Here is a 27,772-nt window from a genome sequence, read left to right on the forward strand (position 1 = left end):
CTTTCACCCAGGACACACTGGAAAGGGGCTGTTTGAGAGAAAACCGCACAAGCTCAGTTTTGAAAATGTTCAGTGAGAGTTGACTTTAACACACCCAAAACTGTATCAAGTAGGCAGCTGGCTCTAAAGATGAGAATTTAACCAGGTGTGGTGGTGCCCTCTTGTAATCCCAGCCACTAGGGAGGCTAAGGCAGGAGGATTGAGTCTGAGACCAGTCTGGCAACGTTTTTCCTAAAACAAAACATAACAAACCTTAGAGAAGTTCTGGGTAAGGTTTGTTTATGAATCATGCTATTAATATGACAAGCGAGGCCACAGGCAGAGTTGAAATGGCCCAGAAAGTAAACCTCGCTGCTAGCGAGGTAGGGGAAGGAGGACAGTGCCAGGCACAGCAAGCATGCTTGTGGCTCCGCGAGAGCAGCTGGCTGCCCACCACTGTGTGCAAGGCTCCCTGTTCCTGTGGACCTGCAGCAGCACCCAGGTCCAGCAGCCAGGCCCACCTGCAAGGCCATGTCTACCTGAGCTCCCGACTGGCAATCCTGCTCTGGGCGCTGCGCTGGGTCCAGCACAGTAACAACTTGTCACTTCCAGATTTAGAGAGAAACGCATCCCAGGTGACAGGAGGGTGTCTGCCAGATGACAGGCCGCAGCATAGGCAGTTAGTGAAGACAGGAAAGGAGGCAAGTCAGCCTCCATCTGCCAGCAGTGGGTGACGCACATAGGACAGAAGGCTGACTTAAAAACAGAGAATTTAATCCATCCAAAAACCCATAGGACCTAAGGGAACCACAGAGAACCACCTCCCTGGAGGAGAAGGCGTGACTGGCTTCATGATATGACTCCCACAACCCTGAGGCTCGACGTCTACGAGGAATCATCCACCCTTCATGCACCAGCTGCTAAAGAGAAAGGACAGCCACCTGCAAAGCACTCAGACTGCTGCAGTTGAGAGGACGGCAAGAAGGAGGGAGGAGCGCTATATATAGGACTGGTGGAGGGCCCCTCAATGCGTGGCGTAGCCAGGACCCACGGCACCTGCAGCCTGCCTCTGCTCGGCTCCACTTCTGGTCCTGTTCACTGGGTTGTCCTCAGGGGGAAGCTGGCCCACCTCACGCCCCCTGCTGGTTGGTCTCCCCGGCATCCCGCCTCTTCCATATCTGTAAGGAAAGAGGATGTTTCTCCATCCGCAGTGGGCAATTGGCACCCAACCACGCGTCGGCCACCATCACCAGCCAGGACACTCCTTTAGTCCCTATTCCTCGACCCCACCTAGCCTCTCCTCTTCTTACCTTCCATTCAAAGCTCCTTTCTAAAAAAGGACCCACAGGGGCTGGGAGTGCAGCTCAGGTGTAGAGCACGACTCACATGCCAAGGCCCTAGGAGCGATCCCAGGCACCAAAAGACCCCACAGCCCAAAAGAGGCATGGCCAAGTCTCAACCCAGGAGGAAGCCACAGAGGAGACAGTCACCTCTCCGACACTCACTCCTTCTCTTCTACAAAGGCACGGCTTTTCATATCTCAGTCTTCCTCTGTTATCTTCTAACTAGAGTAGTTACAAAGGAAGACCCCGCCTCGCAGGCACTCACTCCACTGGAGCAGTCAAAATAACACGGTCAGTACTCCAAAACAGAGATGGACAAAGCACAGTGCTGACTGGCTGTGCCAGGGCCCTGGGCAGAGCTCAGGGTCCTGGCCACAAACGCAACCCGGTTTGCTCACTCACAGATTCTCACACTCCCCTACTCTTCTCTTCTGAAAACCTGACTGACCTTCTGGACCAGGTAATCAGTTGAGCGTCTCTCAGAACCTCCTGGGGCTCCCTCTCGGTCCACTTCCACCCTGCCCACACCCACCTGAATGTAGGCCTCCGACAGTGTGATCATCTGGGGCAGGATGTCCGTCACCTGCAGGTCCTGCAGTTCGTACCACTTGCCAGTGCCCTGCAGACGGCAGAAAGTTTGGATCAGTGCAGAAGGAAGGGACCATACCCCAGAGCCATGAGACCTTGCCACAGAGGCAAAGGGAGGAGGGCAGGACTCAGCCACCTCGACTCCTGCAGCAGAGGCTCACACACCCCTGCCCACCTCCTAAGAAGAAACTGGGCAGATGCCAAGAGCAGGAAGAGGCTGCCTCTCATGCTCACCCTCGCTGTCTCCTCCTGTGCTGGTGACAGAGCAGACACACTCAGGCAGGAGGGGCCAGAGTTGGCTAGGAGGAGAACCTCCCCCAAGAAGAGGAGCAAAGAAGGTCAAGGGAAGTGTTTCTGGGGGTCACTGTTTGCCACGCTGGCCTGCAGCTCCAGCAATGCCAGTGAGACTACCTCACTATAGGCTTCCCTGTGCTCCAGAGCCAGGCAGCTCCTGCAGCAGTCCTCCTGCCGCACCTTCACATTGTCTGAGAGCAGCATGACAGAACAGACACGGCAGACCTCCTGGATACTCCAAGAGTGCAGACAGAGGACAGCAAGCAAGCCAGCCCTGAGCCCCTGGCCATGGCCTATGCTCTGAGGCCAAAGACCAAATCCCAGCTCTACTGACTTCAGATAATTACTCAATGCTGAGCCTCAATTTATCTGTAGAGAAGAGACTATATCTGCCTTGGGTTTGTGTGTAAGGACAGAAATGAGACATACAGGAAGCACTGGGTATGCGTCCTAGCACTCAGAATAGCACTGATAAATACACACAGTGATTATTAAACCCACATTCCAAGAGACTAATCGGATTAGAACAATTTATGCTAAAAATCTGATACCAAATATATCTCAGTTCATGTTTTCTGTTTTCAGTTTGAGACAAATTCACAAACTTGTGAGCTAAAAAAAAGTCTCTAAACCAGTGCTTCTTGAAGTTTGAATTCCAAAAGATCAGGTCTGTTAAGTGCAGGTTCTAGCTCCGTGGGCTGAGGAGGCTGAGCCTCTGCAGTCCCACTGCACTCAGGGATGCCAACGCCTGGGCTGAGAACCCACTCTGCCAGGTGGGGCTCTGGTGGGGACAGGGTCTCAACCCTGGCTGCTCACCAGAACCTTCAGGGACCTATACCACCATGCCTCTCTCCACCTCCAGGAGCCAGAGTCTCTGAACCTTGGCAGGACGTCCTGGACCACAGTCTCTGTGGCAGGGCATCCAGTGCACTGTGGGACCTCCAGCAGCACCACTGGCCCCCACCTGGGTGAGCCCAGGCTTCAGGGTTCTAAAAAGCTCCCTAGCGTGCCCACAGCCCTAAACCACCGACTGATGCTCAATGCTGTCCCAAGGGCAGGCCGTGCCTAAGGAGCACGCCATTCCTGCAGGAGGCGCTGGCCACTCACATGGTGCAGCACATGGATGCGGTAGGAGCCCTCAGAGGGCTTGCCATCGTGCACAATGTTGGCGATGAGGTCGTAGGTGGTGTTCTTGTGCACTGCCTGGACCTCTTCAGACAAATATTCTCTCAGATCCACATTCCTGTGGTGGGAAGACAAAGCAGAACATCACAGCAAGCTGCAGTCGGGGACTGTCCACATAGGGACCACAAAGCTGCTGACCATTTTGGGACCCCAGCTGTGGACAGGCTCCAAGAGCCCTGGACGCTTAGGTCAGCTGGCATCATAAAACTTGCCAACAAGGACAGACTGTGAAGGAAAAGCATCTTCTAGGTACAGGCCTGACTCGGCCGACATCCTGGAGAACCCTGGCTTCAGCTCAGCCACGGGCCTCAGGGCCACACCGTGAGTATCTTCATCACCAGGGCTAGGGTCACTATCTCCTCCAGGAGCGCAAGGAGCAGTGAGCCGGCAGGTGTGAGCCACCCACCTGGCATGCAGCCGCAGGACTACAGCAGCACCACATATGGGATAGACATTGCCACCTGTCACCAAGTCTCAGTATGACACCCAGGCAGAGTGTCAGACTTTTTAGTTACTTTCAAGACCTCACTTTCTTGTTTTTCTTTCAATCAAGTAAGTTGCCAAGTGGTTACAAGTAACTACCCACTAAGGTAGCTTCGGCACAAAAGGGAACGTGTTCAGGTTTCAGACAGGAATCGCACTTGAAGCCAGGCACTGAGGAAGGAGCAGGGTCCAAGGAGCTGCCGCCCTGCTGTGCTTCCTCCTGCCATTAGTTATCACTTTCCCTCTCACTTGCACATGGCTTTCTCTCCTCCACCTGACCCACACCCTGACCACCCATAGCTTCCAAGTTTCTCCATTCCAACTGCCAAAAGAAATGACTAGGTTCCTCCCATTGGGACTCAGAGACATTAGATTTGTTTTTAATATCTGAAACTTCACATTCAAATGTGCAGAGCATTCTTAATATCAAGAATAAAACTCTGATACCTAGAATAAAACTTTATCCTGGACTTTGTGTTGAATTCTATCAGTTTTTTTATTGCAAATTAAGTGCTATAATGAACACCTACTATTACCAGGCACAGTGGCATACATCTGGAGCCCAGCAATGCGCAAGGCTGAGGCAGGAGATTTCCAGTTCAAGGCCAGTCTCTCGACTTAGTGAGACCTTCAGCAACTCAGTGAGACCCTTTCTCAAAAAAAGTTTTAAAAAGGACTGCGGATATAGGTCAGTGTTAAAGTCCTTAGTGCCCCCACCCAAAATGCTTATTGTCAAATATTAAGAACTTTCAAATAGTTTAATAGAACGGTTAACAGGAATATTTCTTGTGTGTGGGTGTGTGGGGGGTATTGGCAACTGAACCCAGGGCATGTTATCACTGAGCTATATCACAGTGCTTTTTATTTTTTATTTTGAGATAGGATCTCACTAAGTTGCCTAGGGCCTTGCTAAATTGCTGAGGCCAGTCTCCAACCTATGATACTTCTGCCTCAGCTTCCCACGTACTAGATTACAGGCATGCATCACTGTGCCCAGCAGTTAAGATGAATATTAAGAGAACATTCTTGGGCTGGGGATACAGCTCAGTTGGTAGAGTGCTTGCCTTGCATGCACAAGGCCCTGGGTTCAATCCCTAGCACCATACACACAAAAAAGAGAGAGAGAGAGAGAAAACCAACATGCTATGTAATTTTAAGGAAAATAGATCATTTTTTAGAACCTGCAAAATATTCATAAAATACAGGCACAAATAAAATGACATCACATTTCCAATCTCTGAAAAATCATCCTGATGCTGCCACTCGTAACATGAAACACAGCAGTGCCATCTCGAGGAGGACTCACAAGAAACCACGAATGGTGGCATGTCCAGTGCCTGACCCAAGGCCTCCTCCACACTCATTAAGAGCTCTGCATCTCTAGCCTGTCACGTCCGGTTACATTTCTTCCTCTGAATTTAGTCTACGCCAGGGTGTCCACAGTTCAATAATACAAAGGGATTTTAAAAGTGAACCACATGGTAATAAACAAGCGTGTGGCTTTGTTCTGGACCTTTCTCTATGCAGGGAGCTGTTTCTAATAGTAGATGGCATCTAGTAGACTACACAGCCAGCCAGCAGAAGTACACACTGTGAAACCTGACTTTAACACGCATCCTAAGAGAGTCCGTGAGCTAGACAGCAGCTGCCTGCAGGCTGCTAAGAGCGGACTCCCGGGTGTTCCTGTTCAGCCTGAACTGCCATCTAGAGCTGGGTGACCCAGCACTGTTTACTCTCACATTTCAGGCTGGACCAGAACTGCTCAGAAAGCGGGCAAAGGAGCAAAGTACATCTCCCACCATAACAACAGATCCAGCTGGACAATAGTCTCCTGTGGTCTAGATAGCTGAACGTGAAACTTGAAACCTGCACACAGAAAACTCCATCTCCAGTGACCAGAGGGCACCATCCACCACTGGAAGACGGATGATTCTCCAACAGAGAATGTGTCACAAAAGACTGAGGCACAAAACGGGTCCTTCTGAGAAGGAGAGATGTCTGGATCACCACATCACATTATTCTCAAAGTAATTCCAATGTGTGAAGTAATTAAAGAATGGGTTTCCAAAACTCGTCACACATAGCGATGCCCCTAAAGGCTGCCAAGTTAAGAAGCCATCCATTCCTTCACTGCTCCAGACAACTTTCTGAAGGGTAAACTGCTGAAGTCAATCCCAAAGTACCAAATGCAACTGGTGGGGAAACAAACATGCTCTGGCCCTCATGGAAGACCGCGGGCAGGGAGCTTCTGTGCAACTGAGCAGGCGGCCGTCCACAGTCCTCCTTGGGGGCTGCCCTGCAGCCAACACCACACTGCTACCAGGAACAGGCTGGTGACTGTGGCCACTCACAGAAGGCCAGTTCTGAAATAACACCTCATCCAGAGAGGAGCAGAGACTGCCGCGAGATAGGGGCAAAGTGACTGTGCACACACCACGGGCGCTGCACCCCATCTACCAGTGAATGTGGGGTGGCCTTCCCCAACAAGAGCCAGGACCTACAATGCCATTGCCCAGGACCCTGCAGGCAAGGTGTGGGTGACCTGCAGGAACACTACAAGATTACAAGGTAGAAACAGTAATACCTCAAATCCACACTGCTGGAGAGGAAGACACCCGGACAGTATGAAGAAACACACCAGCTAATGCACTAACAGATTCCATTGACTGCACAGCAGATGAAATGTCAGAGGAGGTCAGAATGTAGATAATTAAAATCGTCTGCAAAGGAAAGAATGAATCAAGAGAGCAAATACAGGTAGCAGTTGGGCACCCCAACACAGAGACATGAGAGGAGTAAAAGATCCCCTCAAGAGAGGGGGGCAGCTAGGGCTGAGGCTGATGATAGAGTGCTCGTCTAATGTGCGTGAGGCACCAGGTTCCACCCTCAGCACCACGTAAATGTAAAATAAAGATATTGTGTCCATCTATAACTAAAAAAATAGATATTAAAAAAAGAAAAAAGAAAAGAGATAGAGGGGCTGGGGACATAGCTCAGATGGTACAGTGCTTGCCTCACATGCACAAGGTCCTGGGTTCAATCCCAGCACAAGACAAAAGAGAGAGAGACTCTTAACCAATAAACCAAATAAAAAATTCAATAGAAAGCATCAACAACAGACTAAAATCACTTGGAAGATAGAACCTCAGGCAAAGAAGACAAAATATATGATCTTGAAAATAAAGGTGACCACACAGCTTAGGTGGTGAGAAACCATGAACAGAACCTCCAAGAATTATTGGACAACATGAAAAGACCAAATCTAAGATTTATTGGGATAGAGGGAGGCAGAGAGATACAAACCAAAGGACTGTACAGTCTCTTCAATTAAATAATATCAGAAAATTTCCCACATGAAGAATGAATTGGAAAATCAAATACAAGAGGCTTACAGGACATCAAATGTACAAAATCACAACAGATGGGCTGGGGATACAGCTCAGTTGGTAAAGTGCTTGCCTCACATGCACGAGGCCCTGGGTTCAATCCCCAGCACCACAATAAATAAATAGATAAATAAATAAATAAGATCACAACTGATCCTCACCAAGGCACATTATAGTGAAAATGCCTAGCATACAGAATAAGGATAGAATTTTAAAAGTTGCAAGAGAAAAGTTTCAGATTACGCATAGGGGGAACCAGTTCAGATCAACAGATTTCTCAAACCAGACCATCAAAGCCAGGAGATCCTGGAATAACATATACCATTTCTGAAAGAAAATGGATGCCAACCAAGAGTCTTATATCCAACAAAATAAGCTTCAGATATGATGATGAAATAAAAACTTTCCATGATAGAAAAAAGAATTTACAACGAGAAAGCCTGGACTACAGAATATTCTCAGCAAAATATTCCATGAGGAGAAAATGAAAAACAACAATGAAAATCAGCAAAGGAAGGAAGTACACTAAAGGAAAATCCAATCAAAGAAACAAACTCAAATTAAAAGCCAAAAATAAACAAAAATGACTAGGAATACAAACCATGTCTCAATAATAACTCTGAATGTTAATGACCTAAACTCATCAATTAAAAGACGCAGACTGGATTTAAAAAATCAACAATATGCTGCTTTCAAGAAACTCATCTCATAGGAAAAGACATCCACATACTGAAAAAAATATGGAAAAAAATCATACCACTCACATGGTCTTCGGAAACCAGCAGGGGTTTCCACCCAAATATCAGATAAAGTGGACTTCAAGCCAAAGTTAGTCAGAAGAGATAAAGAAGGACTTTTCATACTGCTTAAGGAAACATACATCAACAAGACATAATAATCATAAATACCTAGGCCCCAAACAATGGAACATCTATGTTCATCAAACAAACTCTTCTCAAGTTCAAGAGTCAAACAGACCACAATACGATAATATTGGGTGACTTTAATACACTTCTCTCACCACTGAATAGATCTTCCAAACAAAAAGCTAAACAAACTATAGAGCTGAATAATACAATCAATGATTTAGACTTAACAGACATATATAGAATATTTCATCCAAAATGAGTTAATACACCTTCTTCTCAGCAGCACATAGATCTTTCTCTAAAATAGACCACATATTATGCCACAAAGCAACTCAGCAAATAAAAAAAAAAGAGAGAGAGAGGTACTACCTTGTATTCTATCAGATCATAATGGAATGAAACTAGAAATCTATGATAAAATAAAAAATAGAAGCTGCTGCAACACTTGGAGACTAAATAACAAGATATTGAATGAGCAATGGAAAGCAGAAGACATCAGGGAGGAGATAACAAAAATTCTTAGAGGTGAATGAGAATACTGACACAACATATCAAAATCTCTGGGACACCATGAAGGCAGGAATAAGAGGAAAGTTAATTCCATGCAGTTCATTCATTAAAAGGATAAAAAGTCAACAAATGACCTAACATATCTCAAAGCCCTAGAAAAAGAAGACCAAATCAACACCAAAAGTAGAAGACAGGAAATAATTAAAATCAGAGCTGAAATCAATGAAACTGAAACAAAAGAAACAATTCAAAAATTGACAAAACAAAAAGTTGGTTCTTTGAAAAAATAAGTAAAATCAATAAACCCTTAGCCATGCTAATAAAGAGAAGGAGAGAAAAAACTCAAATTACTAAAATTCATGATGAAAAACGGAAACATTATGACACACACTATTGAAATACAGGAGATAATTAGAAATTATCTTGAAAATTTATATTCAAATAAAACAGAAAATTTCGATGACAACTTTGTAGAAACATATGATCTACCCAAACTGAATCAGGAGGACGTACACAATTTAAACAGATCAATTTTAAGCAAGGAAATAAAAGACTCCATCAAAAGCCTACAAACCAAGAAAAGCCAAGGACCAAATGCATTCTCAGCTGAGTTCTATAAGACCTACAAAAAAAGAATTAATACCAATACTCATCAAACTATTCCATGAAACAGAAAAGGAGGAAACCCTTCCAAACTTAATTCTATGAGGCTAATATCATCCGGATTCCAAAAACAAAGATACATTAAGGAAAGAAAACTTCAGACTAATATCCCTAACGAACAAAGACACAAAATATCTCAATAGAATACTGGCCAATCACATACAAAAACATATTAAAAAGACAGTGCACCACGATCAAGTGAGGTTCATCCCAGGATGCAAGGTTGGTTCAACATATGGAAATCAATAAATGTAATTTATCACATCAATAGACTTAAAGATAAGAATCATATAACCATCTCAAAAGATGCAGAAAAAGCATTCAACAAAATACAACACCCCTTCATGTTCAAAACACTAGAAAAACTAGGGATAACAGGAACATATCTCATCATAAAAGCTATCTATGCTAAGCCCTAGGCCAACATTATTCTAAATGGAGAAAAATTAAAAGTATTTCCTCTAAAAACTGGAACAAGACAGGGATGCCCTCTTTCACCACTTCTATTCAACATAGTCCTTGAAACTCTAGCCAGAGCAATTAGACAGATCAAAGAAATTAAAGGGATACAGAGAGGAAAGGAAAAACTCAAACTATCACTATTTGCCAATGACACAATACTATACCTTGAGGATCAAAAAAAATTCCACCAGAAAACTTCTAAAATTAATAAATAAATTCAGCAAAGTAACAAGATATAAAATTCAACACCGACAAATCAAAGGCATTTCTGTACATCAGTGACAAATCTTTGAAAAAGAAACTAGGACAACTACCCCATTTACAATAGCCTCAAGAAAAATAAAATACTTGAGAATCAACTCAACAAAAGAGGTGAAAGACCTCTACAATGAAAATTACAGAACACTAAAGAAAGAAATTAAAGAAGACCTTAGAAGATGGAAAGATCTCCCTTGTTCTTAAACAGGCAGAATTAATATTGTAAAAATGACTATACTAACAAAAGCACTATTTAGATCTAATGCAATTCCAATCAAAATCCTCATGACATTCCCCATAAAAACAGAAAAAGCAATCATGAAATTCATCTGGAAAAATAAGAGACTCGGAATACCCAAAGCAACCCTTAGCAAGAAGAGTAAAGCAGGAGGCATCACCATACCAGCCCTTAAACTATACTACAGAGCAATAGTAACAAGAATAGCATGGGATTGCCACCAAAATAGACACACACAGCGATAGTACAGAATAGAGGACACTGAGACTAACCCACAAAATTACAGTTATCTCATCCTAGACAAAGGCACCAAAAATGTACATCTTTAACAAATGGTGCTGGGAAAACTGGAAATCCATATGCAGCAAAATGAAATTAAACCTGTATCTCTCACCATGCACAAAATTCAACAAGTTGATCAAGGATCTAGGAATTAGACCAGAGACCCTGTGCCTAATAGAAGAGAAATTAGGCCCCAATCTCCATCATGTCAGATTAGACAACCACTTCCTTAACAAGACTTCTAAAGCACAAGAAATAAAATCAAAAATCAATAAATGGGGGGCTGGGGATGTGGCTCAAGCGGTAGGGCGCTCGCCTAGCATGCGTGCGGCCCGGGTTCGATCCTCAGCAGCACCACATACCAACAAAGATGTTGTGTCCGCCGAGAACTAAGAAAAAATAAATAAATGTTAAAATTCTCTCTCTCTCTCTCTGTCCCCCTCTCTCTCTCACTCTCTCTTTAAAAAAAAAAAAAAAAAAAAAAAAAAAAAAAAATCAATAAATGGGAAGGATTCAAACTAAAAAAAGCTTCCTCTCAGCAAAAGAAACAATCAGTGAGGTGAAAGAGAGCCTTCAGAATGGAAGCAAATTTTTACCATTCGCACCTCAGACAAAGCACTAATCTCCAGGATATATAAAGAACTCAAAATGACTTATCACCAAAAAACCCCCAAACACGGGCTGGGGATATGGCTCAAGCGGTAGCTCGCTCGCCTGGCATGCGTGCGGCCCGGGTTCGATCCTCAGCATCACATACAAACAAAGATGTTGTGTCCACCGAAAACTGAAAAATAAATATTAAAAATTAAAAAAAAAAAAAAAATATATATATATATATATATATATATAAATCCAATCAGTAAATGGGCTCAGTAAATGGGCCAAGGAACTGAACAGACACTTCTCAAAAGATATACATGCCATCAACAAATATATGAAAAAGTATTCAACAATGTTAGTAACTAGAGAAATGTAAATCAAAACTACTCTAAGATTTCATCTCTCTCCAGTTAGAATGGCAGCTATCAAGAATACAAGCAACAATAAGCGTTGGTGAGGATGTGGGGAAAAAGGCACATTCATACATTGCTGGTGGGACTGCCTATTGGTGCAACCACCTTGGAAAACAGTATAGAGATTCCTTAGAAAAATTGGAATGGAACCACCATTTGACTCAGTTATCCCACTCCTTAGTCTATACTCAAAGGACTTAAAATTAGCATACTATAGTGACACAGGCACATCAATGTTCACAGTAGCTGAATTCACAACAGCTAAACTGTGGAACCAATCTAGATGCCCTTCAATAGATGAATGAATAAAGAAACTGTGGTATATATACACAATGGAATATTACTACAGCATTAAGAGAGAATAAAATTATGGCATTTTCAGGTAAATGGATGGAGTTAGAAAATATTATGCTAAGTGAACTAAGCCAATCCCAAAAAACTAAAGGCCAAATTTTTTCCCTGATTAGTGGATGCTGATGGTGGGGGGCCATGGGAAAAATGGAGGAACTTTGGATTGGGCAAAGGGGAGGGTGGGGAAGGGTTGGGGGGGTAGGAAAGATGATGGAATGAGATGGACATCATTATCCTAGGTACTTGTATGATTGCACGAATGATGCGTCTCTACACTGTGTACAACTAGAAAATTGAAATGTTGCACTCCATTTGTGTATGATGAATTGGAATGCATTCTGTAATACAACTAAGTATTACAAAAAAAAAAAAAAATCTGATCCACAGAATTTCAAAGAAAGTGTCTCTGTGGTCCCATTCGAGATAGCAGAAATCTATTTCATGTCCCCCACTGATTCTACTTGTCACACAAACGAGATATGAGTGAAGAACAGGAAGACAAAGAGTGGAAAAGAAAAAAAGATTCCCTTGGAATTATCGTTAAGAAGTTATCCCAGCAGGGTGTGGTGGTGCATACTTATAATCCCCAAAACTCAGGAGACTAAGGCAAGAGGATAGCAAGTTCAAGTTTAACCTAGCAACTTAGCAAAATCCTGTCTCACAGTAATTTTCTTTTTTTTGGGGGGAGGGGTGGTGGTGGTGGTGGTGGTACTAGGGATTGAACCCAGGTGTACTCTACCAATGAGCTGCAACCCCATCCCTTTTTATTTATTTTTGAGACAGGGTCTCACAAGATTGCTAAGGACCTCACGGAGTTGCTGAGAGAATACGTGCAGAAAACAGGCAGATGACGTCTCTGTGGTCACCACTAGGGCAGCCCAGAACTCAGGCCTCTGAATTTTAGACATCATTCTCTTAAACACTACAGAGAGCTAACAACTAGAACTATCTTCAAAGGAAAAAACTGGCAGTCCTGCGTTAACAGGGTGACTAGGAAACGGAAGAAGGCAGAGGGAGAAAGAAACAAGGAGATAAGCCTTTGCCCACTAACAGCTTCCAAACTCTTTGTGAAAGTTCAGAAAAATAAAGACTGAGAAGTAACACCTGAGAAACGACCACCCAGCTGGACATCATATGCCCACGCAACTGTCTCCCTGACCCTCTGCCCAGCTCTCTCCGTACCTGCTCGCCTGGCCTGGTCCGATCCCGAGCAGCCTCCTCCCCTTCTCAGAGACTTCTCTGCAGTGAGAAGAACCCTATCTCTTGTGTACTCAAAGACCCCCAAGGTACCTCCCAACAGCTCTTTCCAAGTTAGAAGGCAGCAAACTAGAAGCTTTGGGTATAAATCCTCCCAATTTCCCATTCAAGTGCAATGCTTCATAAAAACACATTGCAATGACAAACTGAATGTCACGACTTCACATCCACAGGAGGAAACTGGGAGTCTAGATGTCGATGTCTGGGAAGAAAAGAGAAGAGGCAGACTCCATGAGGGCAGGCCATCTGGAGCCTAAAGCCCCCCAGTGCCAGAGTCTGCCGGGCGAGCAGCAGACGGAGCCCAGGCAGCCCCAGTGACTCCTCCCTATGCTGCAGGACGAGTCCCAGCATCCAGAGGCAAGAGCAGGCTGCCTGCAGGCAAACATCCTCTCACGGTCCCTCAAGATCAGCACCCCCACAGTGAGACCCAAGGCAGGCAGAGTGGTCAGGCTCTGCTCCTGGCAACCCCAACACAGGTAGTCCACAGGTAATTATAGAAGGATGGGAAAAGTGCCCCGCCCCTCAGAGGGAGCTAGGCAGGAAGGCACTCACGTGATAGGGAAGTTGACAATGGTGGGGTTCTTCTCCACAAAGAAGTTGTTCTTAGTGAACCTCTTGATACAGAAGATCAGGTAGGGAGGCAGCTTGGTGAGCTGGAAGCGCTTCAGGAAGTTCTCCTTGTAAGTCTTATATTCCTGAGAATGGAATTACCGCATTAGTGCCAGAGTTCTGCAGGTGCTGGTGCAGGGACATGAGTTCGTTTGTTTGTTGTTTTTTTTAAATATAATTCTGCCTCATATCTAGACTTCTGAAGATACTTGGCTGAGGCCAGCAATTCAGCTGAGTGGTATTAAAAAGACCTTGACCATGGGCGGCTTCAGTCAGTGTATGATCACTCTGTCAACTACAACCACAATACCTTGGCACCAGCTACCTAGGAAGCCAAGCAGCCAGAGGAAAGAGGCCCTGCTGAAGCTGGTGACCACCAAGCAAGGCAGGACCTCCTGGCCTTCCCACAGTGAGGAGCCCTCACCACACATATCCAGTAGAGGTAGCTACCATCTTCCCACACTTCTCCCTCTTCAAAGATCCCAAAACTTGGGCTGTGTGTGGCTCAGTGTGAGTGTGTATTTGGCAAGCATGAGGCCCAGATTCCATTCCCAGCACACACACACAAAAAAGTCCCTGAATTATGGGTCAAAGCATCTGCCAGGCCATATTTCCTAAGGTCTTACTCAGTACACTGAGGAGGAGGAATGGCAAAGGAACGGGGTATCTGCCCAGCCCAAGGGGCTTTTAAGCTGGAGAACATGAGCCAGGCATGGTAGCGCTCGGAGGCTGAGGCAGGAGAATCATGAGTTTGAATCTCGCCAGCAACACAGTAAGGCCCTAAGAACTCAATTGAGAAACCCTGTATATAAATAAAATACAAATAAGGGCTGGGGATGAAGCTCAGTGGTTAAGTTCCCCTGGGTTCAATCCCTGTACCAAAAACATGGTGGACATGAATCTGTTTTTAATAAATTCTTATCCTTAATAAAGAGAAAATAAAACTATCAAATTAATGCTGAAGTTAGTAAAATTCTAATCAAAAAAAAAGCACCAGTGACAGCCTCCTCCTTCGGAGCAAGGTCAGGAAGGAATAGCAGACCCCTCCAAGGACCACCCCACTGTATTGTTTAAAATTAGACAAGCTGGACTTGGTGGCGCACACCTGTAATCCCAGCATATCAGGAGGCTGAGGCAGGAAAATCACAAGTTTGAGGGCAGCCTCAGTAATTTAGCAAAACCCTAAGCAACTCAGTGAGACCCAGTCTCAATATAAAAAAATAAAAAGGGCTAGGGATGTGACTAAGTGGTTAAGTGCCCCTGGCTTCAATCCCCAGTACCCACCCCACCAAAAAAAAGTTGGAAATGTCAATACCCCACTTTCAATAATAGAAAAACCAGGCAGATGATCAACAGAGAAATGGAAGACCTAAACCACACATAAATAATTAGATGTGGCAGACACTTCTCAGAAGAAGATACGCAATCGATTAACAAATATATGAAAAACTGTTCTAGCAATTAGAGAAATGAAAATCAAAACTACTCTTAAGATTTCATCTCACTCTGGTTAGAACGGCAATTATCAAGAATACAAGCAATAGTAAGTGTTGGAGAGAATGTGGAGGAAAAGGTACAGTCATTCACACATTGTAATGGGACTGCAAACTGGTGCAACTACTATGGAAAGCAGTATGGAGATTCCTTAGAAAACTTGGAATGAAACCACCATTGACCCAGCTATCCCACTCCTTGCTCTATACCCAAAGGACTTAAAATCATCATATTATAGGGACACAGCCACATCAATGATTATAGCAGCTCAATTCACAATAGCTAAACTGTGGAACCAACCTAGATGTCCTTCAGTAGATGAATGGATAAAGAAACTGTGGTATATATACACAATGTAATATTACTCAGCGTTAAAATGACACATGATCTTGTATTTCCCTGATTACTGTTGAACATCTTTTCATATATTTGTTGTCCATTTGTATATCATCTTTGTGAAGTGTTCTTTCAGATCCTTTGTCTGTTGAAAAACTGGCTGTAATCAATGACAGGAAGAGACAGGTGTTGGTGCAGACATGAAGAACAGAGCCCTCATAAGTTACAGGTAGGAGTGTAAAGAAAGTGGTGCAGGCACTTGGGACACAGTCTGCAGCTCCTCGAACATCTGAATGTAGAGTTGCTACATGACCCAGCAGCACCCCTTCTTAACATGTGCCCTGGTGAAGGGAAAACATGCCCACATAGAAACTTGCAGACTAGTGTTGACATCAGCACTAACAGTTGAGAGGTGAAAACCAGCCTAAAGCCCACCAGCTGATGAATACACAAAATACAGCATGTTCACTCAATGGAATGTAACTGGGCCACAAAAAGGAATGAGGTCCTAACCCATGTCGTGCTGCGACATGCATGCAGCCATCACCCAGATGAAGGTTTAGAACACTAAGAAACAGCTTCGTGACAGATGCAGTGCGCGTGTCTATCACCCCAATGACTCAGGAGGCTGAGGCAGGAGAATGGTGAGGGCAAGACCAGTCTCAGCAACTTAGTAGACCTGTCTGAAAATAAAAAATACAAAGGGCAGGGCTGGGACATGGCTCAGCAATAGCACACTTACCTAGCATGCTTATGGCCCTGGTTTCAATACCCAGCACCACAAAAAAAGGAAAATGAAAATAAAAAAGGCTGGGGATATAGCTCAATAGTAAGAGCACCCTGGGTTCAATCAATCTCCAGTACCAGGAAAGAAAAAAAAAAATCATATTACATCACCACTATTAATCAATTAGTTAAAAGTTCTGTACATCATCTGTAAACATGTTATAGCTCTGTATCTGCTTAAAAGCTAAAGCCAGAAGAAACTGTCTGTACTAGTCCACGCTAGTATTATTAAAATAAGAATGAGGGGCTGGGGTTGTGGCTCAGAGGTAGAGCGCTCGCCTAGAATGCGTGAGGCACTGGGTTCGATCCTCAGCACCATATAAATACAAAATAAAGATATTGTGTCCACTTATAACTAAAAAATAAATATAAAAAAAAGAATAAATTTAGATCAATACTAAGGTCTCATGGGAATCTTGACATTATGTAAGCTTAAAGAAAAACTTAAAAAAAAAAGGCTGGGAATGTGTCTCAGTGATAGAGCGCCCCTGGGTTCAATACCAGTACCAAAAAAAAAAAAAAAAGAGAGAGAGAGAGAGATGGTGTGTTTTCCTGCCTTTGAGTTTCTGAAGCACATCTGAGGTGGGAGCTCGGAGGGACAGAAGAGACATAGAAAAGGGCACGTGAGTTAAGAGCCGAGACTCCAAAGAATTCAGGAGCTTGATCAAAAGGACACACTTTATAACAAATGCATCAACAAGTGGCAACGCTCAAGTACAAAAAGAAAATGATGGGCAGGGGTACAGCCCAGTGGAAGAGCACTGCCCGCAGGCCCAGGCCCTAGGCGGTGGGAGCAGGAAGATGAGGAAGTCAAGAGGGCAAGGGAAGCCTGGCAGCACAGAAGGACACGTGGCTACCTTCTCAGTGATGCCATTGAACTTGGCCAGGATGTTGAAGAGCGGCACCTGGGGGATAATGAGCTGTTCCTTTTCGTCCTTGTAGAGCGGGGCAGTAGGAAGGTCCAGCGTCAAGTACATGAACGTGGACTCCACCATCGTCTCCTGGTACTCATCATTATGCAACAGCTGCTCTTTTTCTTCTGCTGGCTAGAAACAGGCAAGAAGAAACAGGAGGGAAGGCATGTGAGCAGCACAGAGCAGGTGCCAGAGCCTGGGCAGTGTCCATGACTACACTATTCAAGAATTCACAGCTCGCTAGGTGTGGTAGCATTCACCTATAACCCCAGTTGCCTGGGAGAATGAGGCCAGCCTGGACTTAGCAAGACCCTGTCTCAAAATAAGATAAACCAGCTGGGGTACAGCTCAGTGTGGAGCACCCTGAGTTCTATCCCTAGTACCAATCAAACAAACAAAACAGCCTCTTCTGGGTACGTTGCTCATAGACAGACTATCCCAAGGCTCTGTGACAGCAGGAGAGGCATGGCTGAGCCTTCTCAGAATACCAGCACACTCGGGGCCAGGCCCTCCCTCCAGCATGCTACCCCAGCCCCTGCCTCCAGAGCCCACAGCCACCCATAGGGGCCTGAGCAGAGGCTCTGGGCAGCTCTATCCTCCAAGTGTCTCTCTGCTTCTCCCAAGTCCACTCAGGCAACACAGATCAGTCCTGTACCGGCTCCACCCACTCACCAGATCAGGATGGGGAAGCTTCTTAGTGAAGATCCGCATGGACCCCTGGAAAACATCCGTCACAATTGCTGCACAAACAAAAGGCAAGCACAAACACTGTGAGCCTGGGAAGCATGTCAGAAACACATCGCAATTTCTGAAATAAACCTGCAACTTTCAGCATGAGACCCAAAGAAGCCCTCCCTAAACAGAAGATTCCCTGGGAAATAGACACCATGCGGTACTTTCATAATTGTTGTGGAAGTGATCACATGTGTATTCTCCCCAAGGCACGTGGGCCCTCCAAGACAGGGCCTGGCCCATGAGAGACGCATGAAATGATGAATGATTCGCAGAGCCTGAAGATGCATGACTCAGAAAAAATTCACAAGCAACCGGGCACAGTGGTGCATCCACGAAATCCTGGTAACCTGAGAGGCTGAGGCAGTAGGATTTCAGGTTTGAGACCAGCCTCAGCAACTTAGTGAGACCCTGTCTCAAAAAAAAAAAAAAAAAAAAAAAAGGGCTGGGGATGTGTCTCAAGCGGTAGCGCGCTCGCCTGGCATGCATGCGGCCCGGATTCGATCCTCAGCACCACATACCAACAAAGATGTTGTGTCCGCCGAGAACTAAAAAATTTAAAAAAAGAAAAAAAAAAAGAAAGGATTGAGGATGTAGCACAGTAGTTGAGTACCCTTAGGTTCAATTCCCAGTACTGAATGTGTGTTTATGTGTGTATGTGTGTGTGTGTGTATGTGTGTGTGTATTTTCACAAGCAAACAGGGCCCAACCAAGGAATTGCCCTAACTATATGCTGCCCACAAGGGAAATAAAGTCCAGTCTATACTGGACACAAAAGCAAAACTACAGACTAAGATATGGGCAAGAGCAGAAGCAAAGGCCTAGGGCTGGGGCTCAGTGGTAGAGCACTTGCCTAGCATGTGTGTGGCACAGGGTTCAATTCTCAGCACCACATACAAATAAATGAATAAAATAAAGGTTCATTAACATCAAAAAAATATTTAAAAAAGAGTAGAAGCAAAGCAAAGAAAGTTCAAGCACACTGGGTCCTAGAATCCTCCCAGGACATGAGGCGAGGATGCAGAAGACATGCACAAGATGAAGACACCAGGTGGTGCAGGCCTCAAGTAAGAGAATACAAGGCCTGCAGGACACCTCCAGGGCCCTCAACTCAGAAGTCAAGAAGTCTACCTAGGTCTCTACAATGGCTTGCCCAGCTCTGCAGCCTTTGAGCTGATAGATGTGTAGGTACCCCTAAGCCAGTGAAGACAATGAGTGGCACAGGGACTCTAGGTCTGGGACCCTAGCAGGGACCCCAGCAGGCCAGCCTCCTGCCTCCAAGTACAGGTCCAGCAAGCGTGAAGAACTGGCAGCGAATCAGCTCTAACCTTCAACTCAAAGGCCAGGCCACCACCCACATTAGTGCTTGCAGTGGCAAGAGCCTGGGGGTCCATAACATGCTGTCCTGTGTGTTGAAACTGGGTCAGGATTTCTGGGGCACTGTTGTACCCATTCCTGATAAAAAAAAAAATCTTATTATAAACAGGAATAAATCAGATTAGCATGTGAGGAAGTCAAACAGACAAGTTGACCTAAAAAGTTATTTTTATTTTTGTGGTGCACCTGCATCGTTAAAAGAAATTTTAATTGACACGTAATGATTGTACAGTGTAACAATTTAGAACATGTATATAGTATGTAATGATCAAATCAGGACAGCTGGTATAATAACTATCACTTCAAACATTTACCATTTCTTTGTGTAAGAATATTCCAAATTCTCTCCACTGCCTATTTCAAAACCCAAAGTGAAGTGCTGTTGCCCAGTTACCCTACCGTGCTACACACAGAGCATCAGACGCTCTCCTCCTGTCCAGCTGCACCCTCCACCCTGCCTCAGCCTCTGGCGACCACTCTTTATTCTCTGCTACCAGACTCTCTCAGCTCCCACGAGTGAGAATGTCCAGGATTTGCCTTTCACTTGACTTGTCTTCAAGGCACTTCTGCTACAGGAACAGCTGGGGCTGCAGCTCAGTGGCAGAGCACCTGCTGAGCACACCTGAAACCTGGGTTCAACCCCCAGGACCACAAAAAGTAAAAAAACCACTGGGCATAATTATCACATTCTAACATTAAAAAATTATGGACAGGAGCTATTCAAGAATAAAATTTGGGGGCTGGGGATGTGGCTCAAGCGGTAGCATGCTCGCCTGGCATGCGTGCGGCCCGAGTTCGATCCTCAGCACCACATACAAACAAAGATGTTGTGTCTGCCGATAACTAAAAAATAAATATTAAAATTAAAAAAAAAAAAAAAAAAGAATAAAATTTGGTGTATACAATAAATCCCAACCCTCTCCCCACAAAAGAGACAAACAGTTAAGAACAAGAGGACATGAAGCTGTAGTTTTTTAAAGATGGACCAGCAAAGAAAAACAGCTGTTTTATAAGCAACAAGACTTACTCTTCTTTTTCTTCTTTGTGCCCCCCAGGGCTGAGTGCAGAGCATTCAGAAACCAGGACAGAAAGTCAACTCCATCTCCTGGGGAAAAGGAGGCATGGAACATGAGGGAACTGGAGGCAGGAGGTGAAGCCCGCAGCCGGCCACGCTGCAGTCCTGCTACCCACTCCCAGAAGAAGCCCTCAGGCCAGGCCACAGACTACCACCACCATTCGCTCAGAGACTATGACCTCTGCCCTTGGGAATGAGCCAACATTACCACCCCAGTGTGGGTGTTACTTCCTATCACCCCAAGTCCCCAAGGGGCCTGGGCTCACTCCTTACCTACTCACCGATCATGCCTTACTTCTCCTTTCCTAAGTGCCTGAGACTCTTAAAAGCCACTAAGTTGTTCCCCAGTCTGCTGTCACATGTTCACATAGAAGTCTTCACTGGCCCCCACCTTTGACAGAAGAGAATCGCAACTCCCACAGTGGCACATAAACCAGGAATTTGGTCCTTCCTTCCCTGTCTCCACCTCAGCTCTCCACTGACCCCAGAATCCAAGGTCCAGCTAAGTGCAGGCAGCCAGCCTGGATCCCGTACCTCTATGCTCCTACCCAGAATGCCTGCCCACAACTCGCCTCCCCCTGTTCAGCTGGGGTCCTTGTCTGTGTTCCCTCCAGAGCACACTCTGCCCTTTCTTACCACAGAGCCTAACACTCTGTGATTACCTTTCTCTGCAACTACCTTGCCTTTAGCTTTTAGCTCCCTGTGGCTCTAAAGTCTAGCCTCACAAATGCATGCTGAGCAAACTAATGTGCACACTAGCAGACAGCACCCAAGATCCAGGTACTAAGAGTTATTTTATTCACAAGGCAATGACAACCTGGGGCCAAAGAGATGACAGCAACCTGAGGTTCATCAGAGGACCCATGTGTAGACCTGACAAGGTGAGAAGCACAGGTGGCAGGGACTCAGCATGGGCTGCTGCCTTGCCTAGCCTCTTGGCATTCCCTACACCAGACAGTCCACCTCACCAAACAAGACAGGCCTTCTGTTCAGCTTCTGGGACTCTGAGCAGAGAGGAGTAAGGAACCCACTCAAGCTACTCACTCACTCACGACTATCATCAAGATTCACTGCAAAGCAGAAGTACATTTTCTTCCTCAAACTTGCTTTGTTGTCCTCAAATGAGAGAAACACAAATGACCTTTCTGACCTGTGTTTCTGCCTGTGGTGCTGGGCAAATGCTCTGCCACAGAGCCTCCCTCCAGCCCTTGCTCCTTACCTTGTTTGGTGATCTGAAAGGTCTTCCTGCTGCAGAGGACCACAGCCTGGAGCATCTCGTGGGGAGAGACATGAGCCTTGAAATTTCGAGGGTTCCAGAGCTTTCTCATCAGCTCTCCAAAACGCTGGACCAACAAGAACATGATGTCCCCTGGAGGACGCTTGATGTTCTTGTAATTGTCTTCTTCTAGGAAGTAGTTCCGGAGAGGAGGAACGTTAGACAGAGCCTGGAAATCAAACACTGTACTTAATCCAAAACCCCTCTGCAGGGTCGCTGGGCCCAGCCCTTCCAGCCAACATTCTTCTGGTAGAGCCCTGCAAGGGGCCTGGGACAGCCTGAAGAGTCCAAAGGAAACAGACCCTTTGAGAATCCTATCTAGACATGATATTACAAAAATATCCTTCACACTAGGTTCCAGAATACAGTTCTGTAGACACTTGGTAGATATGGACATCACAGAGAAGTTAATAAAAAGGTATTCAAATCGCTATCTACTGCCACTCAATACTTCCCTTTCTTACTCTAAGTAGACCTGTGTCAATATGGAAATTCACGAGGTACTAAAGGCCAAAAACCAAGTACTCTTTCATCACCTCCTTTGACTGGAGTAGAGACAACTATCTGGGGAACACTAGCCCCCACTTCTCGACACCATACTAAAATAATGTGACCATGCATGTATGAGTTTGGCAGAATGAACTAACTACAATGTATAACTATAAAGCTCTAACAAACAAACAAAAAACCTGAAGGAAAAAATATGAAAATCAAAAAATTTGATGTTTCTCTAATAAAACCATGCAATTGCACATAAAACTGAATGTACTTGTTATGGTGAAAAATGGCCAGACATTTAGAACAAAAACAAATCTGACAGGGGTGGGAAAGATGGTGGAATGAGATGGACATCATTACCCTAGACACATGTATGATTGCATGAATGGTATGTTTCTATACCATGTACAAGCAGAGAATTGAAATGTTGCATTCCGTTTGTGTACGATGAATTGAAATTAAAAAATTTTTAAAAACACACACTCAAAAAAACAAATCTGACTTCATCGGGCAAAAAGAGAAAAACTAGTCATGTAAGCTTCAGGAAGAAAGGCATGGTTGCTGATCTCAGCTCAGAACTGGGAGGGAGACCACAGAACAGACCTTGAATACAAGCAGAGTATACCCTGGGTCATTCCCAATGGGTTCATGAGTCCCAGAACATTTTCCCTTGGCAACCCACTTAGGAAGGAGGACAGAGGTTTTCTGCTAACTACGATAGGTCCAGGCAGGGAGGTCTTGGGACCTGGAGATCACCATAACCTTAAGGGGATCAGGCCTCCTCAGACACTGGGATAACAGGCATGGGTCACCGTGCCCAGCTACATATAGCACAAGCTCAGCTAAAGGAACACGGGCTTGATGCTCAGGCAGTAATTACTAAAAAAGAGAACTACTCTCAAAAAGAGGGAAGTATAGATTAAGTTAACCCTAATTCTCAGTTATCCACCTTATAGAGAGAGGTGTTCTCAGGGCTCAATACATCTAGTGACAGGCAGCCTCAGAGAGAGACTAGAGCCAGGTCCCCTCAACTCTACTTCAGTGGGGAAATCACCAAAAGAGGGTTTGTTCACCTAATATTTTAATATATAAAGAGACTCACCCATGAGAATTAAGATTCAGAAAGCCAGGACTAACCATCCTACGCACGATAGTTTTCAAAGTTGTGAGAGTTTATAGGAGGAGGAGTCTGAAACATCTCTCTCCACCTAAGAAAATGACCTTTCCAGGAACTAGTTACCACACCAGGAACCATCACCAAATAGAATAGACAGGTCTTTACATTCTTTTACACAATTCTTTGTTTTTTCCATTTAAAAAAAAAAAATTGTTCTTTTTAGTTATCCATGACAGTAGACTGTATTTTGACCTATTATTATACACACATACAGCATAACTTCCCATTCTTGTGGTTGTACATGATGTGGAGTTTCTACTGTCTTTCCAATTTTCATCCCTCCTTCCTTTCCCCCACTTAGCTTTTACACAATTATTTTTTTTGTGGAGGCGGTGGGGACCAGGGATTAAACTCAGGGGCACTCAACTACCAAGCCACGTCCTCAGCCCTATTTTGTATTTTGTTTAGAGACAAGGTCTTAACGAGTTGCCTAGTGCCTCGCTTTTGCTGAGGCTGGCTTTGAACTTGATCCTCCTGCCTCAGCCTCCTCAGCCGCTAGGATGACAGGCGTGGGTCACTGCGCCCAGCTACATAATTCTTTATGGTAAAAATACATTTAAAAAGTTTAGTGCACTGCTCCCCAGCTGCCGTGAGCTGGCACCTTCTACTATGATGTTCTGCCATGGAGCTGGTTGACAGAACGAGTTATCTGAAAGCTTTCAAGAATGGTGGGCGTTGATCAATTATAACTACTTCCAGGATCTCATACGAAGACAGTGGCAGATCAAATCCCTTCAGTGCTGGAAGCGGTGGCATATGCCTGTAATCCCAGCTGCTCAGGGGGCTAAGACAAGAGTATTTCAAGTTCAAGGCCAGCCTCAGCAACTTAGCAAGGCCCTAAGCCACTTAGCAAGGCCCTGTCTCTAAATGAAATTTTAAAAAGAGCTAGGGATGTTGCTCAGTGGTTAAGAGCCCCAGGATTCAATCAAAAATTAAAAAAAAAAATTAAATGTTTTACCAAAAAATAAAAAAAAACCGCCACCCTTCAGTGCAAAGGATTATATGATCAAACTCCTCACTGTGAATTATTAGGTGCCAGCAAAAGAGGCCCTGATCCCAAGGACACAAAATATCAGAAGAAAGAACAAATCCAGGGATACTTTTGGATGTTGAGCTTATCTGATCTCAAGATGGCCCCATAAGGTTCTTGAACTCCAGACTTTCCCAAGAACAATCGTGCAGATCACTTCTCCTCTAGCTGAGTACAGGTCTCCAGCGGAGCTGGCAATAGGACCCACACTGGAGTGCCTGGGACTGGTCTCCACCCTTCTTGTCAGAACGCAGTCCTGTCCTAATTTTACTTCTGAGAGGAGAACCATATGGGGAGGGGAGGCTGGCAAGGGGAACAGATAGCTGCAATTGGGATCTAACTCACAGTTCTGAATGATATTTTAGAAAGACTTCCTGAAACATTCTTTATCAGAGTGCTGAACAAGGAATGAATACCTGTCCCCTCTTTTCTGGGTCCTTGGCTTTCTTTTTTTTTTTTTTTTAATTTTTAATTTTTTTTATTGGTTGTTCACAACATTACAAAGCTCTTGACATATCATATTTCATACATTAGATTGAAGTGGGTTATGAACTCCCAATTTTACCCCAAATGCAGATTGCAGAATCACGTCGGTTATACATCCACAATTTTACATAATGCCCAATTAGTAATTGTTGTATTCTGCTACCTTTCCTATCCCCTACTATCCCCCCTCCCCTCCCCTCCCTTCTTCTCTCTCTACCCCATCTACTGTAATTCATTACTCTCCTTGTTTATTTTGGTCCTTGGCTTTCTATGGGACAGTCACCTGGCACTGAATTGTAGCACCCTGAGCTAAGTATATCTGTTCCCTCTGAGATAAGAACTCCATCCCTTTCTTTTACCAAGATAACACTTCCTGTAAAGAATTTAAACAGCCATGATTTTCCAATATTTTAAAATATTGCACCAATTATTTAAATTTATGCTTATCACCAACCTTTTATGAAAATGTTTTGGATTTTAAACTGCACTAGGTCTAAAACAGACATGTAGACCAATGGTACGGAACAGAGGAAGACAAACCAGATAAATACAGTTATCTCATACTAGACAAAGGCGCCGTAAACATACATTAGAGAAAAGATAGCCTCTTTAACAAATGGTGCTGGGAAAACTGGAAATCTATATGTAGAAATGAAATTAAACCCCTATCTCTCACCATGCACAAAACTCAACTCAAGTGGATTAAAGACCTAGGCATTAGACTAGAGACCCTGTGCCTAATAGAAGAAAATGTAGGCCCAACTCTCCATCATGTTGGCTCAGGAACTGAATTCCTCAACAAGACTCCTAACGCACATGAAGTAAAATCAAGAATCAATAAATGGGCCAAGCATGATGATGCATGCCTTTAATCCCAGCAGCTCAGGAGGCTGAAGCAGGAGGATCATGAGTTCAAAGCCAGCCTCAGCAAAAGTGAGGTACTAAGCAACTCAGTGAGACCTTGTCTCTAAATAAAACACAAAATAGGGCTGGGGATGTGGCTCAGTGGTTGAGTGTCCCTGAGTTCAATCCCAAATTACCGACCCTCGCCACCCCCCCCCCAAAAAAGAAGAATGGAATGGCATGAAACTAAAAAGCTTCTTCACAGCAAACAATGTGAAAGAGAGCCTAGAGAATGGGAAAAAATCACAACCGTCTACACCTCACAGCATTACTCCACAGGATATATAAAGAACTCAAAAAACTTAACACCAAAAAAACAAATAATAACCCAATCAATAAATAAGCAAGGAATTGAACAGGCACTTCACAGAAGAAATATGATCTCTCAACAAATTAAAAAAAATACACGTGTGTATATGTGTGTGTGTGTGTGTAAATATATATAAAATGCTCAATATCTCAAGCAATTAGAGAATTGCAAAAATCAAAATTACACTGAGATTTCATCTCACTCCAGTCAGAATGGCACAGTTATCAAGAATTCAAATAACAATAAATGTTGGCCAGGATGTGGGGGGAAGTACACTCACACATTGTTGGTGGGACTGCAAACCAGTGCAATCACTCTGGAAAGCAATGTGGAGATTTCTCAGAATACCTGGAATGATATTTGACCTAGTTATCCCACTCCTCAACATATACCCAAAGGACTTAAATCAGCATTCGGTAATGTAATGTGTCATATCCATATTTATAGCAGCTCAATTCACAAAAGCTGAACTATGGAACTAACATAGGTGCCCTTTAATAGATGAATGAATAAACAAATTGTGGCATATATACACAATGGAATATCACTCAGTCATAAAGAAGAATGAAGTTACGGCATTAGCTAGTAAATGGATGGAACTGGAGACTAACATACTAAGTAAAAGAATCCAATCCCCAAAAACCAATGGCTGAATGTTCTCTCTGATATGTGGATACTAACACATACTAGTGGGGTGGGGAACAGAAGTTCAATGGATTAGACAAAGGGGAATGAAGGGAAGGGTGGAAATCCTAATAGGAGAGACAGTAGAATTTTTCAGATATCACTTTCCTATGTTCACATATGAATACACAACCAATGAAACTCCACATCATGTACAACCACCAGAATGAGAAGTTACACTCCATGTATGTGTGATGGGTAAGAATACACTCCACGTCATGAATAACTGAAAAGAACTAAATATAAAACCCTTCCTAGGTCTCCTCCTGTTCCCATACAAGCAGCCCTAGGATGTAGGGCACAGACTGGTCAGAGCGCAATCTCTGTCTGGAAGAGGCACTGGCAGTCCACACACCTGGGAAGGAAGGAGTCCCTTCTGCCCCTGGCTTGGAAGTGGCTGCTCAGCCTCTTCCCGCTGCACCCACAGCAGGAATCCCTCCCTCCCTCCCCCCTCCCTCTCTCCCTCCCCCTCCCCCCCCCTCCCTCCCCCCCTCTCTCTCTCTCTCTCTCTCTCTCTCTCTCTCTCTCTCTCTCTCTCTCTCTCTCTCTCTCTCTCTCTCTCTCGTAGCCTTCGTTGCGTTACACAATTTGTCCTCTAAAATTCAGGCTTTTCTAATTGAAAACATCACACTCGATTTTCCCCCCAAGTTGTCTGTTTTTTAAAAAATATTGTTTTAGTTATAGTTGGACACAATACCTTTATTTATTTATTTATTTTTATGTAGTGTTGAGGATCAAACCCAGATCACCACACGTGTTAGGCGAGTGCTCTGCCACTGAGCCACAGCACCAGCCCTGAATTAGTAATCTTTTATAAAGATAAAAAAAAAAAAAAAAAAAAAAAAAACATTTAAAGGCCAAGTTTAAAAACTGCAAGAAAATACTTGCAATATAGCAACCTGTACAATAAAACCAAATGATGGT

General features: G+C 44.3%; 1 protein-coding gene across 3 annotated transcripts in view; it reads right to left on the reverse strand.

Moving 5' to 3' along the window:
- Positions 1-736: 736 nt before the first annotated feature.
- The window catches only part of Usp39 (ubiquitin specific peptidase 39), a 36,139-nt gene continuing 9,103 nt past the window's right edge, over positions 737-27,772 (reverse strand). Inside the window, exons 6-13 of one of the 3 annotated variants that reach the window (XM_078027948.1) lie at positions 21,704-21,929; positions 20,437-20,514; positions 17,973-18,040; positions 17,292-17,432; positions 13,714-13,856; positions 3,312-3,447; positions 1,855-1,941; positions 737-1,157 (exon numbers count right to left, since the gene is read on the reverse strand). In XM_078027948.1, coding sequence (XP_077884074.1) covers positions 1,110-1,157; positions 1,855-1,941; positions 3,312-3,447; positions 13,714-13,856; positions 17,292-17,432; positions 17,973-18,040; positions 20,437-20,514; positions 21,704-21,929 — 927 coding nt within the window. In that variant the 3' untranslated portion in view covers positions 737-1,109. Of the gene's footprint in view, positions 1,158-1,854; positions 1,942-3,311; positions 3,448-13,713; positions 13,857-17,243; positions 17,433-17,972; positions 18,041-20,436; positions 20,515-21,703; positions 21,930-27,772 lie in introns of all 3 variants that reach the window. The other 2 variants (XM_078027947.1, XM_078027949.1) reach the window with 2 other exon arrangements.

Source organism: Ictidomys tridecemlineatus, chromosome 12, assembly GCF_052094955.1.
Source record: "Ictidomys tridecemlineatus isolate mIctTri1 chromosome 12, mIctTri1.hap1, whole genome shotgun sequence".
In the NCBI taxonomy this organism is placed as follows: Eukaryota; Metazoa; Chordata; class Mammalia; order Rodentia; family Sciuridae; genus Ictidomys; species Ictidomys tridecemlineatus.